At 31.5% G+C, this 18,172-nt stretch overlaps 1 protein-coding gene across 1 annotated transcript; it reads left to right on the forward strand.

Annotated features, from left to right (window-relative positions):
- The first annotated feature begins 416 nt into the window (after positions 1-416).
- On the forward strand, positions 417-17,559 carry LOC134723841 (slit homolog 1 protein-like). Its single transcript, XM_063587383.1, has 8 exons — positions 417-472; positions 5,439-5,510; positions 7,703-7,774; positions 11,354-11,425; positions 13,195-13,346; positions 16,163-16,330; positions 17,124-17,153; positions 17,339-17,559. The coding sequence occupies exons 1-8, from the start codon at positions 420-422 to the stop codon at positions 17,356-17,358; spliced, it is 639 nt and encodes a 212-aa protein (XP_063443453.1). The 5' UTR covers positions 417-419; the 3' UTR covers positions 17,359-17,559.
- The last annotated feature ends 613 nt before the right edge of the window (positions 17,560-18,172 follow it).

Genomic DNA, 18,172 nt, shown 5'->3' on the forward strand with positions numbered 1-18,172 from the left:
AAGGAATGTATCTCCCTCATGCAAAGCTCTGATTCCTTTCACGGATTTGGCTATACTTTTTGGACCTTTTGGATTATAGCTCTGCATCATTTATATGAGCTTTGGATTTCAAATATTTTGGTCACGAGCATTACTGAAGAGACATGAATTGTCGAAATGCGCATCTGTTGCAAGAAAATTGGTACCGTTAATTTTATTGGAACTGTGTAAACTTTGTTTAAACGTTTTAGATTGTTTGTGTTGGATTATACCAATCGGTGTTAATTGCCATTTGTATGTAACTGACTATCTCAACTCAACTAAGCAAATCCAGTAACATTAAATTTTGTATTTAATCAATACACATGTTATTTTTAAAAACCTAACACTTATTTATTATTTGATTTTCAATACTTTTTAGATCTGTAGAAAAAAATCAAATGTCGAGTTTAGCTAACGGAGCGTTTGCAAATCTTATTTCATTGGAAGTATTGTAAGTATTACAATAGAACGTGAAAACACTCTCTTATGTACTAATTTATCATACGACTCAGAAAATTCAGGTTGTCGGTTTTGATTGCATACTAGATGTATTGATATTCGTCTTAAAATGGTTTAAAACTCGCTATGTATTAATTCAGGCTCAAAATTGCGTGGTGTTTTCTTCTAAAATCTCTATGAATTTAGTTCAAATAAATGTTTGCATGCTTATATTTTGAATCTGTTCAAAGTTTTGATATTTTTACCCTGCATACCATATTGTCTTACATTCTCATTAAGAAAAAATCACACACCTAATTAAATGGACATATAAAAACTCAGAATATGAATATATATGTTCAAACTCTTTTAGGTAAATTTTTTTAGTAGCAATAAAAAAAAAATTGGACATGCTTTGATACTATATCTTTCCTTGAATTTTTACTAGAAAACATTCGTGTTCGCTTTGGAAAATCCGTATATCGTCAGCTTATCGGAATTCCAATTGGGGACTAACTGTGCACCACTTATTGTGGACCTGTTTTCGTATTGCTACATGTATGAGTTACAATTAATGACCAAAATAAGCAAAGACCCATCGAAACAACATCTGATAAAAAAAAAATTCAAAATACTTTTAGATATTTGGATGATATTTTGGCTCTCAATAATTACGCCTTCAGTATGTATACTAAAGAAATTTATCCTGCTAAACTTACTTTAATAAAGCTAATACTTACACTGGACACTACCCGTTCCTCGATCTTGATATCTATATCACTAACGGAAAGCGTTATACTAAAATCAATGATAAAAGAGATGACTTTTCATTTCCTATCGTTAATTATCCATTTTTCGATGGTGACGTTCCCTTGTCAGCATCTTATGGTGTGTGTATATCTCAACTTGACACATTCCCCATTTCCATTCTCAATTTCATTGAAATTTTTTCCAACTTAAGAACAAAACTATAAATGGCGGTAAAGAACCACAGCTAATGATAAAGAATAATATATCACTTAAGTCAATAACAATCAAAATCAAAGAGTAAAAAAAGACTTACAAAACAAAAAAATGAACATTTTTATTTATAGTTATAAATAAATAAGAAAAAATACGAACTCAACTAAAAACCAGGAGTGAAATCAGGTGCTCCGGAAGTGTAAGCATTTTCTGCACCGTATACGGCACCCGTCGTGTTATTTGTTTGTTCAATCCCGCAATGATGGAAGGTTATTATGACTGAGGAAAAATATCAGATATAATTTCTGACACACTTTTCTCACAGTGGAAAATCAGCTCATGATGGCGACCGTAACATTTCTTGAGTGATGACCTTAATTTGTTGATTCATATCTCTGTTTTAGCATCTTTTGTAATAGAATTATTCCTCGTTCAACAAAATCAACCTACTCTGAGCTAGCTCTAGAGAATGGTTACAATTGAGACACATTTACTCCATATGCTGTGCAGCCGTGATGTTGCTACACTGAAATGGACACAGAAATGGACAGTTGACTATAGGAAATTCAAAATCATCGCGTTTGTCATACATTTTGGTATTGAACCTACCATCATAAGTCATTTCGTTAAAAAGGCCTAAATATGAAGCAGATTTATCTGTGTCAATAGTATTTTTAATTTCAAGTTCACTTGGATAAATTAAATGGTATCTATGAGTTTATTTACAATCAATGGATCGATGCCACTGCTGGTGGAGATTTATTTCCCCGAGGGTATCACAAGCCCAGTAGTCAGCACTTTTTGTGCTGACATGAATTTACTGTTTAATATAAAAAAAAAATGAATTTTTTGAAATACTAAGGCTTTTCTTCCTCAGGCACAGATTTCCTTAGAAGTATTTGGCAAAATTTTTAGGAATTTTGGTTCTCAATGCTCTACAACTTCGCACTTTTTTTTTGGCCGTTTTAACTTTTTTGAATTCGAGCGTCACTGATGTGTCTTTTGCAGACGAAACGCGCGTCTGGCGTATATACTAAATTTAGTCCTGGTATCTATGATGAGTTTATTTACAACCACTGGGTCGATGCCACTGCTTTTACTGTTTACAAATTTTTGAAATTTTTGAAATACTAAGGCTCTTCTACCTCAGGCATAGATAACCTAAACTGTATCTGGCAAAACTTTTAGGAATTTTTCAACACCGTACTTTTTTGGCCTTTTTTTAACTTTTTTTAATTCAAGCGTCTCTGATGAGTCTTTTGCAGACGAAACGACATCTGGCGTATATGCAAAAAACGATAAGACTAACAAAGGCCAGAGGCTCCTGACTTGGGACAGGCGCAAAAATGCGGCGGGGTTAAACATGTTTATGAGATCTCAACCCGCCCCCTATACCTCTAGCCAATGTAGAAAAGTAAATGCATAACAATACGCACATTTAAAATTCAATTTAAGAAAAGTCCGAGTCTGATGTCAGAAGATGTAACCAAAGAAAATAAACATAATGACAATAATACATAAATAACAACAGACTACTAGCAGTTAACTGACATGCCAGCTCCAGACTTCAGTTTAACTGATTGAAAGATTATGATTTCATCATATGAATATCAAGCACAACCCTTCCCGTTAGGTGTTTAGTATCATACCATCATAACATATATGAGAAGAACATAACCCGCGTCATGCCAACAACTGGTTTTTGAATAAATGTGTTTAGTTCCGATGCAAAGACCCTATAAGTGAATCAATATTAACGCCAAAATATGCAATCTTTAATTACCTGACAACAGTATCGTAACTATATCCCTTCTTGATAAGTCTTTTTAAAGGTTTTGTTAGTTTCTGAGCTGAATACTGACATTTTGTGCTTTATGAAAGATATTTCCATACAAAATTTGATGTGAAATACCTGAACGTATAAGAAGTCTGCAAGTTGGGCTATATTTTCGAATGATGTCCTTATACCGATGATAAAATTTAGTGAATGTTTTGACTAGTTTGTGATATCGAAAACCCGGGTGTAATAATTTTTCAGTAATACATAAATTTCTCTCGTTAAAATCTAAAACATTATTACATACACGTGCGAATCGTACAAGTTGAGATACATAAACACCGTAAGATGGTGACAAGGGAACGTCATCTTCTAAAAATGGGTAATTAACAATAGGAAATGAAAAGTCATCTCTTTTATCATAAATTTTAGTATTTAACTTTCCGTTGGTGATATAGATATCAGGATCGAGGTTAGGCAGTGGTCATTGTTTGTATAAGCTTTATTTAAATTAAGTTCAACAGGATAAATTTCTTTAAGTTTACATACTGAAGTCGTCATTATTGAGAGCCAAAATATCATCCAAATATCTAAAAGTATTATTAAATTTATTTACGAGATGTTGTTTCGATTGGTCTTTGCTGATTTTTGTCATAAATTGTAACTCATAACAATACAAAAACATGTCCGCAATAAGTGGTGCACAGTTAGTTTCCATTGGAATTCCAATAACCTGACGATATACGGAATCTGCAAGGCGAACAAAAATGTTATCTAGTAAAAATTCAAGGGCATATATAGTATCAAAGCATGCCCAATTGACATAGTTTTTTTGTTTATTGCTAATAAAAAATCACCTAAAAGAGTTTGAACATATATATTCACATACTGACTTTTTAAATGCCCATTTAATTGGGTGGGTGATTTTTTTTTAATGAAATGTGAGGCAAGGTGGTATACATGGTAAAAAAATCAAAATTTTGAACAGATTCAAAATCACCAATATTAGCATGCCATTTATCAAGTACTTCCAACGAGTTCTTGACACTCCAATAGTTATCAAAGGTACCAGGATTATAATTTAGTACGCAGTCCAAAATTAATTAATTCCACTATTTTCGTAGGCCTTATTTGAACAATTTATTATCAGGTTTTTGATTGTACCTAGTGTACTGGTAAGAAGAATAGACAATTTTGTAGTAGAACAATGGCTTGAAGACGAACTAAATCTATATTTGTAAGGTGTTTTGTGTAGCTGCGGAAGCCAATACATAGTAGAGACTTTCATTGTATTTGGTTTTGCTTGTAAAGCGGTAGCTAAAAGTTTATGTTTGTTACATATGTCGTGTATACATACCATTTTGTTTGAAATGGATGTTTGATTTTTTAGTGATTGCAGTTTTTATCCAATTTTTTCAGATGTACTAAAAATTCTGACATCTTCACCTTTTATGTCTGTTTGTTTTTCTCGCATATTGTTGTCTACAAAATGGTTTTTATGTAGATGTGATACAAGTGAGAGGTTTAACTAGCTATAAAACCAGATTTCAACTCCCGTTTAATTAACAAATTAGAAATATAAGTTGATTTGTATTCGTTTGATATGTTTGAGCTTTCGATTATGACATTTGGTAAGGACATATCGTTTTGTATTTTCATTGTAGATCAGTATTTTTATTATCAATTTTTTTCTAAATGAATAAGCTCATAATGGTTTATTTTAATGCAATGTGTGTTATGCTCGTATTTTTGTTCATTATATCAATGTAACAAATCAATGTCGACATCATCGATGTTGTTCTAATCGTAAAAAATGTGAATAGGCATTATTACATTGTTATGTTTAAATTATGTAATTTACAAGTTATCGTGTACAAATTTATTATGTGACATTTCTGTTTTAAATCATTTTTTATTTTTAATGAAAAGATTAATTACTTCTGGCAAATATTTGATATTTATGAAATCGGACAATGTACTACGCTTGAGCTGATATTTAACAGTACTGAACTGTTAGCAGATACACGCCTAAAAAACATGTGTGCATTCCCAGGTTTAGGTGTTGTTCTTGTTGCTTTTTCTATATTCTCTATGTTTTGTGATATGTGCTGTCGTTATTCTATTTAGGCGTTTTCGTTTTTTACCATAGCATCGTCATATCAGTTTACGACTAGAGTTTGGTTATTCCATTTGTATGTGTAGGCTCTACTAGATTCAAGAATAGTTCTTTGTTTTACAGATACCTGCAGAACAACAAGATTACTTCAATAGACGCGAATACGTTCTCTGTATTAACATCAATATTGTTTCTGTGAGTACAGATTGTGCTTGTTGTTTAACCAAAATCACGATATAAATCATGAAAAAGTCAATGTGTCGATACTATTTGCGTGTTTTCCTAGTTCAGGCGACACAATTGTATATCGTTTAAAGAAACATTTAGGTGTTTCTTGTCTTCTTTTTGGATAAAATTCTTAATTCATTTAAGGTAGATTCATGGTATACCGCCATCTTGGATTTGGAGACAGACTTGCAATGCAATGGTTAGACTGTTTTTTTCTATTTAAAGAAAACTAGTTAATTAATTGTATTCTACAAAATATTTAAACAAATATATTTATGTTTTGGTTTTAAAATCATTTATTTTTAAATGAGCCATTTAAGGGGAGATAACTCTTTTAGTAGAAAATTTATACTGGGCTAATAGGGATTTTTGTATTTTGACTAGTAGCAAGAAAACAAGTTCGGTGACACCATCTTTTCTTTTTATTTTTTTAAAACATATTAGGAAACCTTACTTTTTTTTATGCACACTAATGTGTATTTTCATGAACAAACTAACCAAATTTTGGCAATTGTCAACGCCTCATAGCGTAAAAAATAGCACGGTGACCTATACCTTTTTATTAAATTTTTGAAAATAGTAAGTGTTAGCACTTTAAATATTTCTATTCAAAGTTTCGGGTTTCAGAAACAATTAAGAAATCTTAATTGTGTACTTAAAGAGTATTTCTGGTAAACATACATTAACAAATGTTAGCTTTCTTATTTTTGTTTACGTGAGATAAGTTATAAACATTGTACAAATAATAAAAAGTAACATAAAAAAATACCAATGTTTACCATTGCGTCGAATATGAAAACATATTTTAATATGAGAGATAGTCAAAAAGTTTAAAACGGAAAGCATTTTAAAACTTTGTGTTCAATTTACCAGTCAGAATTAGTTGACTTGACTTAGTTATTTTGGTGGAAGTTGTTTCTCAAAAGATGGCATCTGGTGGTGCCTCACTCTTTCGTATGGCGCGGAATCAGGGTCATAAATATCGGTTTAAGTATATCCTAAAATGATTTTAGTATATACTAAATTACATTTTAGCATATACTAAATTACATTTTAGCATATCCTGAAATGATTTAAGTATATCCTAAAATTATTTTAGTATATGCTAAAATTATTTTAGTATATGCTCAAATCATTCTAGGGTATCCTAAAGTCAATTCAATATATACTAAAATGATTTTAGGATACCCTAAAATCAATATAGCATATACTGAAATATTCAGCATATACAGAAACATTGGCGCGGTTTCAAGGTCATAAATAACGATTTTAGTATATACTTAATTGATTTAGTATATCCTTAATTCAATTTGCTTATAGTTTTGTTCACCAATGAAGATCCGAAGTGACAGTCTTTCCAACTCGTCCAGAAAGCTATCTTTTCATTTATGAACAAAACTATTAGCAATTTGAATTAAGGATATACTAAAATCAATTAAGTGTATACTAAAATCGTTATTTATGACCTTGAAACCGCGTCAATATTTCTGTAAGTGCTGAATTGATTTAAGGGTATCCTAAAATCATTTTAGAATATACGGAATTGACTTAAGGATACCCTAAAATGATTTGAGCATATACTTAAATCATTTTAGCATATACTAAAATCATTTGAGCATATACTAAAATCATTTTAGCATATACTAAAATCATTTCAGCATATACTAAAATCATTTTAGCATATACTAGAATCATTTTAGGATATACTTAAATCATTTTAAGATATTCTAAAATGTAATTTAATATATACTGAAATGTAATTTAATATATACTGAAATCATTTTAGGATATACTAAAATCGATATTTATGTCCCTGATTCCGCGCCATACTTTCGTGTTAAAACAATAAAAAATTTATGATTAAACAAAACAATCATAATTGATCAAACAAATCCAATTAACATAAACATCTTCATGCCTCAATAGAAATTGATTCTTTTCAGATATATATAATACAGATATTTTGTTATTTCATTTGAAACTAAGCTCGTAGTTACAAGTATTTCGTTTGGTTTTCTGGGTTTCATCAAAATTTATTTTAGCTATAAACAATCTTTAATCCAATGTTTGCATAACCTCTGCAAACCTGTAATTCCCAGCAACTGAAATTCATTTAACACTTCTACATCATAGATCGACTTATTGCATATACTTTGCAGACGTTTACACGAAAACCACATTTCCAGTATAGAACCTGGGGCGTTCAAAGGTCTTGGTTTAATGAGAAGATTGTGAGTATTCTATTACAACGTGCAAACTAAATGTAATGATATGTTCTTGATGACGTTTTTAACTAGTTGAATATCAACACATGCTCAAAGTTGGATGAAAATTTACACAAATGTTCAACTTGATGGGATTTTTTTTTTAATTTCGTGTCTTATCTTAATGCATAGATTGACTTACAAGACTATCATCGTATTCGTTGCCTGGTATTTGTACTTTTATATGCAAATGTGCGATTACCATTATATCGTTGACTTTTATTTGTATCGGTAAATGCGAGAATACCATCATATTCGTTGCCTGGTTGTGTTAATATCGGTATAAGCGTGTGCGTGATTGCCAAATTTTCGTAGCCTGATACTTGTATTGGTATAAGCTTAGTTATGTTGTCGACTGCTCGTCAAATCTAAAGTAAATCTGAATTATTTTTTCTTATCTATGTTGCAAAATGATAATAAAAAAAGATAAAATTATCAGACATTAATTTACGGAAAAAGAAAGGGACGATTTACGATTTCTAAATACACGATATATTTTGAATATAGTGCATTATGCATATCAAGTTGTTTGTGGGTCAATCAACAATAGGTCAACTAATAATTATTTATTTGCAAGTATCGCAGATTTAGCAGTTTCAATAGAAAAGAAAAGTCACAAAAATACTGAACTCCAAAGAAAATTCAAAACGAAAAGTCCCATCATCAAATGATAAAGCTCACAAACAAATGACCCACCACTGTCATATTTCTGTCTTAGTAGGGGCATTTTCAAATGTAGAAAATGTAGAAAACGATAATAGTTCACAGAAGAACAATTGTTTGCATCTGTAATTTTGATTGAAAGAAGAATCTAAAAGCTATACTTTGACTGTCCTTCTGTTATCTTTCATCAATTTTTTTTCTACGATAGTTATAATACACAAATCTAATTATGATGATGTAATGCTGTCTTTTGTAATTCACAGGTTGTTAGACATTTTAAGTATACTAGATTTGATGCAGCCAACACTTTTACGACTTAATAAAAATGACTTTTAAAAGCATTCAATAATTGTGTTACCATTTTGATATTTCTGCGCGTCAAGTCGCACTATACAATCTTTGGAAATATTGGGGAATTCAAGTAAATGCAGTCATCAGACGTATTCGTTATTTATTTCTTAGATATTAACTGAGTAAAATAGTTTTGCAACAAAACACTAAATTTCATTTTATTACAAAACCATAACAACATATAATTTTAATAATAACAAAATAAAATTATGACATGTCGGAAGCAACATGAATGTTTATCACTTACATTCACAAGTAATTTCTTTGTATGGTGCGCAGAAGGGTCAAAATGCGGAAATGAGTATAGTGTTATTTGAATTCAATTTCTCGTCAGTGCTCCACGTGTATCAATGAAGGATTTGCAAGCACTCTAGTGGATGCCCTTAGTCAATGCACTACTCGTGTGGCCGTAATGAACTTATCACGTGTTGAAGTAAAGCGAAGGTAGCGTTCTTTCTTTGAGCTAAGTTGATTTGGTCTCAACCTATCCTTGGCAGTTGCAATTTGTCGATATCTGTTTGTTACTCTCTAGACTGCTGACTTCGTACCGCGACGTCGGCAACACTTATTCCGGCATCAACCATTTCAAGAGCTTTATAGCGGTCATTTTCGAGGAGACGTGGTTGACAAGCCATGCAATTTTTTCAAACATTTATGTGTATTTTCTTACCAATGGTGTGTCTCTGAACGTAAGTGAAATATGAATTTATAAAAAAAAAAATCTAACAGTACAGAAACCGAAGGTAAAAATAACAATTACACGAGCAAAGCTTAAACGTCTCGGTATCAATCACCCAGAAAAAAAATACGACTGTTTAAAATTAAAGGTAGAGCTTAGGATTATATCATTGATATTTTTTTTTCCAGAAACAATAGAAAATGAAAAAAGTGTTGCTTACCTTTTTTGGCTCAGCAAAACACTCGTTTCCAATAACGATTAAGCACCATCGTTCGAGAGGTCATTGACTAATATCTAGAAGTTTTATATATACCTAAGATACCTTTTTTCATGAAGTCAAGATGGATTGGTCTGGGTACTAAACACGGTGCAGACGTTGTTGCGACAATGTCACAAAAGCAAGGAATCTCGTTTACATAAATTCCCTTCCCTTTCATGAATGTGACTTACCGAATAAGACTATTTATCGGATTTGATATCACATAAGCAACACGACGGGTGCCACATGTGGAGCCGGATCTGCTTACCCTTCCGGAGCACCTGAGATCACTCCTAGTTTTTGGTGGGGTTCGCGTTGTTTATTATTTGGTTTTCTATGTTGTGTCATGTGTACTATTGTTTGTCTATTTGTCTTTTTTATTTTTAGCCATAGCGTTGTCAGTTTGTTTTAGACTATGAGTTTGACTGTCCCTTTGATATCTTTTGTCCCTCTTTTACTGGTCTTATATTGTTGTGCTTAATTTGAGACGTATTTTAAGTCTTTAAAGTTGCAACATCGCCAATAAAAATAAAATCATGAAAACTTTTTAGCTATTTTGCACTATTCATACACTTCATCAGCACAGTCTGAAATGAATTTTATCTTGACATTATAGTATTTCAAGTGAAACAAAAATCGTTATACAAATTATCACGAATTAATACACTGTTATTTTTTCAATATTGATGCTTGGAATGAGGAATGCATTCCTTAGAACTGAGATAATTCTGAACGGAACAGAAAACCAGCGATTGTAGGAAGATGAGTGATGATAGGGAAAATGAGTGACTCATTCCATGTTTTTTTCAATATGTCCTCTAGGGAAACTGTCCTCACCTCTTTTGTCCAAAACTGTTCCCGAGCATGTCTGTTGGTACTTGAACAACACTCGTTGTAGTCTAGGATTGTGATGGTAATATTTTTTATCAGCTCGGGCGTCCCCGTGTGATCTTAAATGACGATCTACGGAAAGGACGAATTTGAAGTATAGTCAATTTGATGACTATTTATGCGTTACTGCTTAAAGGGAATCGTATCCATTCTGATCCTTGGCTACACGAATTTATAAAAAAGGTTAACGAAAATACCAATGGTGTATTTAACTTTTTAAAAGAGAAAAACATGTTGACAAGTGAAGACTTAAAACAGTTTGTGAATTAACGATCTCAGCTGGTAGCATAAGTTGTTCCTGCTGAGAGCTTCTTCTGCTGTTTTGCAAAATGTCATGTAAAACTCTGTTGTTCACTTGTTTTCATCTATAAAACCCAAATCTCATTTTGTAATTGACAAGCCATATCACTAAAGTTCAGCTAAAAAGGTAATTATTCTATAGAATATTCATGATGAAATCTTTTTCGTACAATATTTCGAAATACCTATATACTTAACTTTCATGAATCTCTCTGGTTGTATGTTTTCCATAATAGTTTGAAATGTTAAAAAATTTACAAATATTTTTTTAACATTTCAAACTTTTATTGAAATGAAGGTTCCAACTTGCTGAATAAAAAAATCTAAAGCAATTCTTTCAAACCAATTTAATTTCATTGCAAAAACCTTAAGTGTTTCATCTGTTTCAATTTGTTTATTTCAGAAGTCTGAACGATAATAATTTGACAACAGTATCAGCCAATCTGTTTGATTCATCGACAAATTTAGAACAATTGTGCGTAAGATTTACTTTAACATGTATGTCCCCAAGCGATACATGCTTAAACAAATAAGGAAATTAGTTTACGATTAATTTATAGACATTGGTTGAAATCGCTTTATTCATGGTCCTCATTAGCCCGTTCGACAATCAGTGGTTGCGCTAATAACTAGTCTCTCAAAACAAACCAGATTAGTTTCCTTCTGTTCATAGAGTAATCAAGCATTTGTATTAGCTGTATCAAGTCAAGAGTATAGCAGTTCCTATCAAATAGTCCGAAATTTAAATAAATATTGTATTTGCTTTGGTTCTGGCTTTGGTTTGTTTAGCACAGCTGTCGAGTTTAATGAAGACAAATCCTGCTTCCGTTGTAACTTGTCTTTAATCATGTGTTTTCAATGAGCCTCAACCTCTTGAAAGATGCTAATGCTAGTGTACCATTCCTTCAATATGGTATTAACGGCACAATTGTTTTCGCTTTTGTGTTGACATGAATTATTTTATGTTAACTTTCTTCAAATAAGCTATTCAACATAATGGTGTTTTTTCTGCCACCAGGCATATATTACCCCGCTGAATTAGAATTAAAATTAAGAATGGAAATGGGGCGTTGTATAAATTGTATGCACCTGTCCAGGAATCTGATTTTCATTAGTTGACGTTTGCTGATATTGTTCATTAGTGTTTCTCGTTTCTCATTTACATAAGACTGCTGGTTGAATGGTTTTATAAAATTGATTTTATTTGGGGCCCATTATAGCTTGCTGTATTGGTGTGAAAAGTAAAATCACAAAAATACTGAACTGTGATAAAAATCTAATCGTTAAGTCCATAATCACATGGCAAAATCAAATAACAAAACACATCAAAAATGAATGGACAAGAACCGTCTGACTTTGTATAGGCATTTTCAAATGTAGAAAATGGTTGATTAAACCTGGTTTTATAGCGCTAAACCTCTCACTTTGATTACAATTTCATTAAGTTCCGTTACGTTTACAATGATGCGTGAACTAAACAAACATTATAAATAAAATAGTCAAAATATGGGTAGAGAAGTCATAATCGTGTAACAATTTTAAAAGTAAAAAAATTAACAGAACACAAACACATCTATCTACAAACACATTAATTGATTTACGTGTCTGACGTCAGAAAATTTTATGCGTCACATATATTTGTCGTTCAATGTATATACAAACAATTTTAAAATTTCACATGGACAATGTTAGCATATAGGTTTAAAAATCAAAACTATGTAGGAAGTAATTTCAGAAATATACCGATTTTTAAAATAGTCCAAAAGTTATAAAAAAGTGTGTGATTCAACGCATTTGGTAATTCATAATAGAAAAATAATAATGACATAGCCAGGGCTCCATGTTGAAGATCGTACTTTGACCTATAATTGTTTATTTATGTAAATATTAACTTGGATAGAGAGTTGGGTCATTGGCACTAATACCACATCTTCCTATACCTATATATGACTATTTTAGGAATTATATTTTTATAGCCTCCTCAATTTCTCAACACATATAGCCTATATATATGGTATGAGTGTTTTCATTCGGACAAAACGCACGTCTTTCCTTCAAAATTAAATCCACAAAAATTGAATACTGTTTAATGTTGTTTTCATAAGCAATCATATTATACCTTATACCTTAAAAACAGTGCTGTCGTTACTGGTTGAGATGAGCATAAAATACCAAAAAATCATTAAACCTTAAAAAATGAGATCAAAGAAGAATAACATTTTGTTAATAAATCATTCGTTTCAGGAGATTACAAGGAAATCTGCTAATGTGTTGTGCCATGATAGATTTGATCGAATGGGCACAAAATCAAACCAGATTAAGCCAGTTTAATGGAACATGCCATGATTCCAACATAGCAACTGACATCAACAGCTTTAATTCATCAAGTTGTCCAGGTAGATTAACTTATTTCTTTTGATAGTGACATGGCAATTAAGTTGCAAGTTAAAAGTATTGTTAGAATCCGACTTTCATTGCGTGTTTCTTTTGGAATAGTGAAGACAATTGTCTTTAAAGTTTAAAACGTTTTGACAAGCCAAAATATTTCTTTTTCTTTTTGTTGATATGATTTTTTCCCCTATCTAAACAAATAAGTAGTTAATTTTAGTTGTTATTAATTCAGACGACGGAAATATTAGTTTTGTGATTTAAAACAAGCCGATAATAAACGAAATATGATGGTTGTTAGTGTAGAATAGCAAGGTAGCTTATAAATAGTTGTTTCATCAACACTTTTGGCTAAGATGTTGAAATTCGATTTTCTTTGACTCTTTATGTCGCGCCTGGTTTTAAATTACTAGAAACACGCTGTATTATATACTGACCGATACGAACTACAAATGGTTTGTACTTTTTCTTGCAAATTGACGTATGTCAAACCCTTTCATTGATTTCTATATTATTTACATTTATAAAAAAAAAGCTTAATCTCTTTTTTTAAACATTACGTCTTTGCAACAAAAGCAGTTTAAGACATAAGTCGGACAAGAAGACATATCATATGCGAAAACTCTAACTTCAAGAAATATTCTGTCAAATAATATTTAGGTATGTAAACCAGGTTCAATTCACCATTTATTTACATAAGAAATGCCCTTACTATGTCAGGAAAATGACAGTTGTTATCCATTTATTTGATTAGTTCAAGGTTTTGATTTTGCCATTTGATTAGGGACTTTCGGTTTTGAATTTTCCACGGAGTTCAGTATTTTTATGATTTTACTTTTAACTTACATCCGAGTCAAATGATTGCAATTAGCTCATAACCTTTATCAATCAACGTCTTCATTGAGCTTTTACAGTGAGGTTAAATCTGCCATTCTCATAAGTTATGGGTTTTTTTTCAACTTTCGGTTTCAATAAATTCTTTCGTCCGGAAATGAGCATACTGATTACAAGTAGTCAATATGAGTTATTCTGGCTTAAACCAATTATTGCAAATGAGTATAGATATGAGAAACAAATGTCCGTGTGTCGACAAAGCTTTGAAAAACAGTAATAAGTAACATTCGGCCATTCCAGTTAATATCTGCTAAAGGGGATTGGATGGTCCTTTCTGAGGGGTGTAAATTTTAAACTTCTTAGGGGTGAAAATTTAGTTTTTTCATCTGACACGTACACTTATACGCGAAAAACTTCTGAGTGTCTTGTAGCAGTATTTAATTTAGAATAGTTACATCTTAGGGACTACGCACATGCCTATGTCAGATCTTTGGGATGCTTTTGAATGTAGACAGTTACGTATCATGCATTAACTAGTATTGTATTTAACATTGTGATGGTACAATCCTTGCAGTAAAAAATTCTGATAAGTATTGTTTTTCCCATGAAAGCCCATCCACACAATATAAACAGAAATTCTACATCTGATAGGTCGTAATTTTCAGATCTGATAGGTAGTTTTTCGTGATGTTTTTTTCTGATACGTATAAACAAATTCTCCCCATCAATCCTACCGGTTAGAAATTAACTGGAATGGCCAATTGCTATCAACACAAAATGCAACGGCCATGATCTGGTAATTCAGGAATGAGTGTCCTCAACCTTTTCGAACATTTGAAACGAAACAGTCTTTACAATCTAAACAGAATTTTAGGTGAAATAAAAACAATTGATCATTTGTTCATGTTATGATGGTAAACTTATTACTTTCTCAAAGATTCTTACCGCAGTCCTTCGAAACAGATCAATGGTAAACAACATTTTCAAAAATCGGTACGACAAAGATTTTTAAATCCTAGAAAAGGGCGACAAAACTACGCAGTGAGAGTAATGAAGCATCACTATTTTTAATAGTTAATAAACTGTATGAAAAAAGTAAAATCCCAAAAAATACTGCACTCCAAGGAATATTCAAAACGGAAAGTCCCTAATCAAATGACAAAAATGAATGATAAAACATATAAAACAAGTTGACAACACCTGTCATATTCCTGACTTGGAACAGGCATTTTCTTATGTAGAAAATTGTGTATTGAACCTGTTGTTATAGCGCTACACCTCTTACTTGTATGACAGTTGCATAAAATTGCATTATATTTAATACATTGATGCGTGAACAAAATAAACATGAAAATATACCAGATGTGAATTTCTACAATATGACATATTTGGCTTTCAAACATGTGGCATCAAGCGTTTCAGATTAAGGTCAGTCCAGAAAAGCGCTTCGACGCATACATTTTAAACGTGTTTTTTTTTTCTCGTCTTATAACAGCACATAATCGATATCTCTTTTAGCGCAGTCAGTCCCCGATGGTATCATCAGCCCAGTTGTCATACTTTGGCTCTGACATGATTTATAACAAACATTTCTAAAATTGTCCGTTTATGAATTTTTATGAAGTACAAAGAAACTTTGGGGTCAATATAAAAACGAAATCACAAAAAACTTAACTCCTAGGTAAATTCAAACTGGATAGTCTCTAGCGCCTCGTTTAACTGTGTCGAAGCTTTAGTTGGAGGGAACCAAGGAATTTCTGCAAGAAACGTTGAAATCCATTGTCAAATCATTAATGAGTCGATTGCGTGTGTAACATGTGGGGTTCCAACTCACAACATTTGTGTGACGTAATAGTGATTTACAAGATGAATTACTTAGATAACTCAGCCATCCATTCCCAGCTACAGTAAAAGGAAAAATTCTTGTCAAATATTAAAATTGATTTGCAAAATAGTTTACATAAATGGTTAATACTTGTTTTTATGAAAGTTGATGGACAATGGGGCCCCTGGTCGACTGCCTCGTGCTCTTTATCATGTGGAAATGGTATTGGTAGCAGAAAAAGAAACTGTGAGAACCCAAAACCTTCTGTCGATGGAAAAGATTGTGTTGGACCTAGTATGGAATCAATGATCTGTAACTTAGGAGAATGTCAAGGTACCTTCAACTAAAAAAACGTAGATGATTGAAATCACTACTTCAAATATGTAAATAAGAAGATGAGGTATTTGAAGGAAAAAATTCATCCAAGACACCATTTTTAAAAATAAACCATTATAGGTGCTCATTATTAAACACGGCGTCTTTGCTCACAAAGAATAGCAAGCCATTAAGGACCCCAATGCATAACTAAAATATTTCAAAGACAAAAAAAGAAACAATCATAAATAGCATAGTATCTAGCTAAAATATTTCTCTAGTTTGATTAGGTCTCTGGTTGCAATTATTTTTTAATTTTTGTGTCATTTGTTTTTTTGTTGAGAGTTATATCATTGACAATCATAAAATTGAGAATAGAAATGGGGAATGTGTCAAAGCGACAACAATCCGACCATAGTAAAAACAACAGCAGAAGGCCACCAACAGGTCTACAATGCAGCGAGAAATTCCCGTAACCGGAGGTATCTTTCAGCTGGCCTCTAAACATCTTCTTTTTTTATATTGAGAATATATACGTCGAATAAGTATTTATACAAGTAAAGAATATGGTTCTATATATCGCGGTAGTCCATGCAAATGAGAATTATTGATCAACTGATTGTTTTAACATTTCCAGTATTATTACCATTAACAGCATTCCGTAAAATTACAAAACTATGTAAGCAATCTCTGAATGTGAATGGTATTTTAAAATGTGTCATTTTATATTTCATTTTTACAATACATTTTATGCCTATGACATTCTGTTCTTTTTTCATATTATATGTGATTCAATTTATTGTTTTTACAGAATCATGCAAAGAATCAGACAAAAAATCAGGTAATTACTATTTAAAGAAAAAAACTTGATATAATTTGGTGCCATTTTTTTATGCCTACTTTATTCACAAAGTTCACCTGATTTCAATTTTTATAATTTGTATTATCACTCTTCGTATATGTTTCCTGATTGAGATATAGTGTTTAGTTAAACTGTTATTAATAAATACTTCCTTTTATAAATAGAATGGAAGAAAGCAAAATAAGGAAAGTGGCGAAGAAATAGCAGAAGACAATGGCATTAAAGAAAAGATAAATAAAAAATATGGATCTGTGTGACACTGCAAGAACATATTAGTTGGATTATCTTTTCTAAAAAGATTTATATGGGAATCATATTAAGTTGTATTGCTTCTTACAATAATATTTCGTTTAACTACCTTTGTTGTTTTGGTAGCATAATTTGTACAACCCACGTGGTACAACCTGCGTATTCTTTATATTTTACATATATGTATAGACAAGAGAAAAAATCATGTTATAAAACAATGTATTTTGGGATTATAATGTTTAGATTAAATCATGTTGCATTGTGGGATTAATGATACCTTGATATTGAAATTTATGTTAATATATAAGTTATATTTATTTTCTGTTTTATTAAAAGTGGGTTAAATCATCATCTTACAATATTTTTAATTTACTGCACAATAATTAGTATTATCAATAGGTATCATGTAATATATTCGCAAAAACTAGTAATTCATCACTGTATATATATAAGAAGATTTGGTATGAGTGCAAATAAGACAACTTTTCATCCAAGAAGCAATTTATTATAGTAAACCATTATAGGTCACGATACGGTCTTCAACACAGAGACTTCGCTCACACAAAACGGCAAGCTGTTTAGAGCCCCAAAAATGACTAGTATAAACCATTTAAACGGGAAAAACTAACTTTATAATCAATACAACAAATGAGAAAAGGGAACACCTATGAACCACATAAACAAACGGCAACTACTTAACTTCAGATTCCTGACCTTGGAATGGTGCAAACAATTGAGGCATGTTCTAA

Source organism: Mytilus trossulus, chromosome 6, assembly GCF_036588685.1.
Source record: "Mytilus trossulus isolate FHL-02 chromosome 6, PNRI_Mtr1.1.1.hap1, whole genome shotgun sequence".
In the NCBI taxonomy this organism is placed as follows: Eukaryota; Metazoa; Mollusca; class Bivalvia; order Mytilida; family Mytilidae; genus Mytilus; species Mytilus trossulus.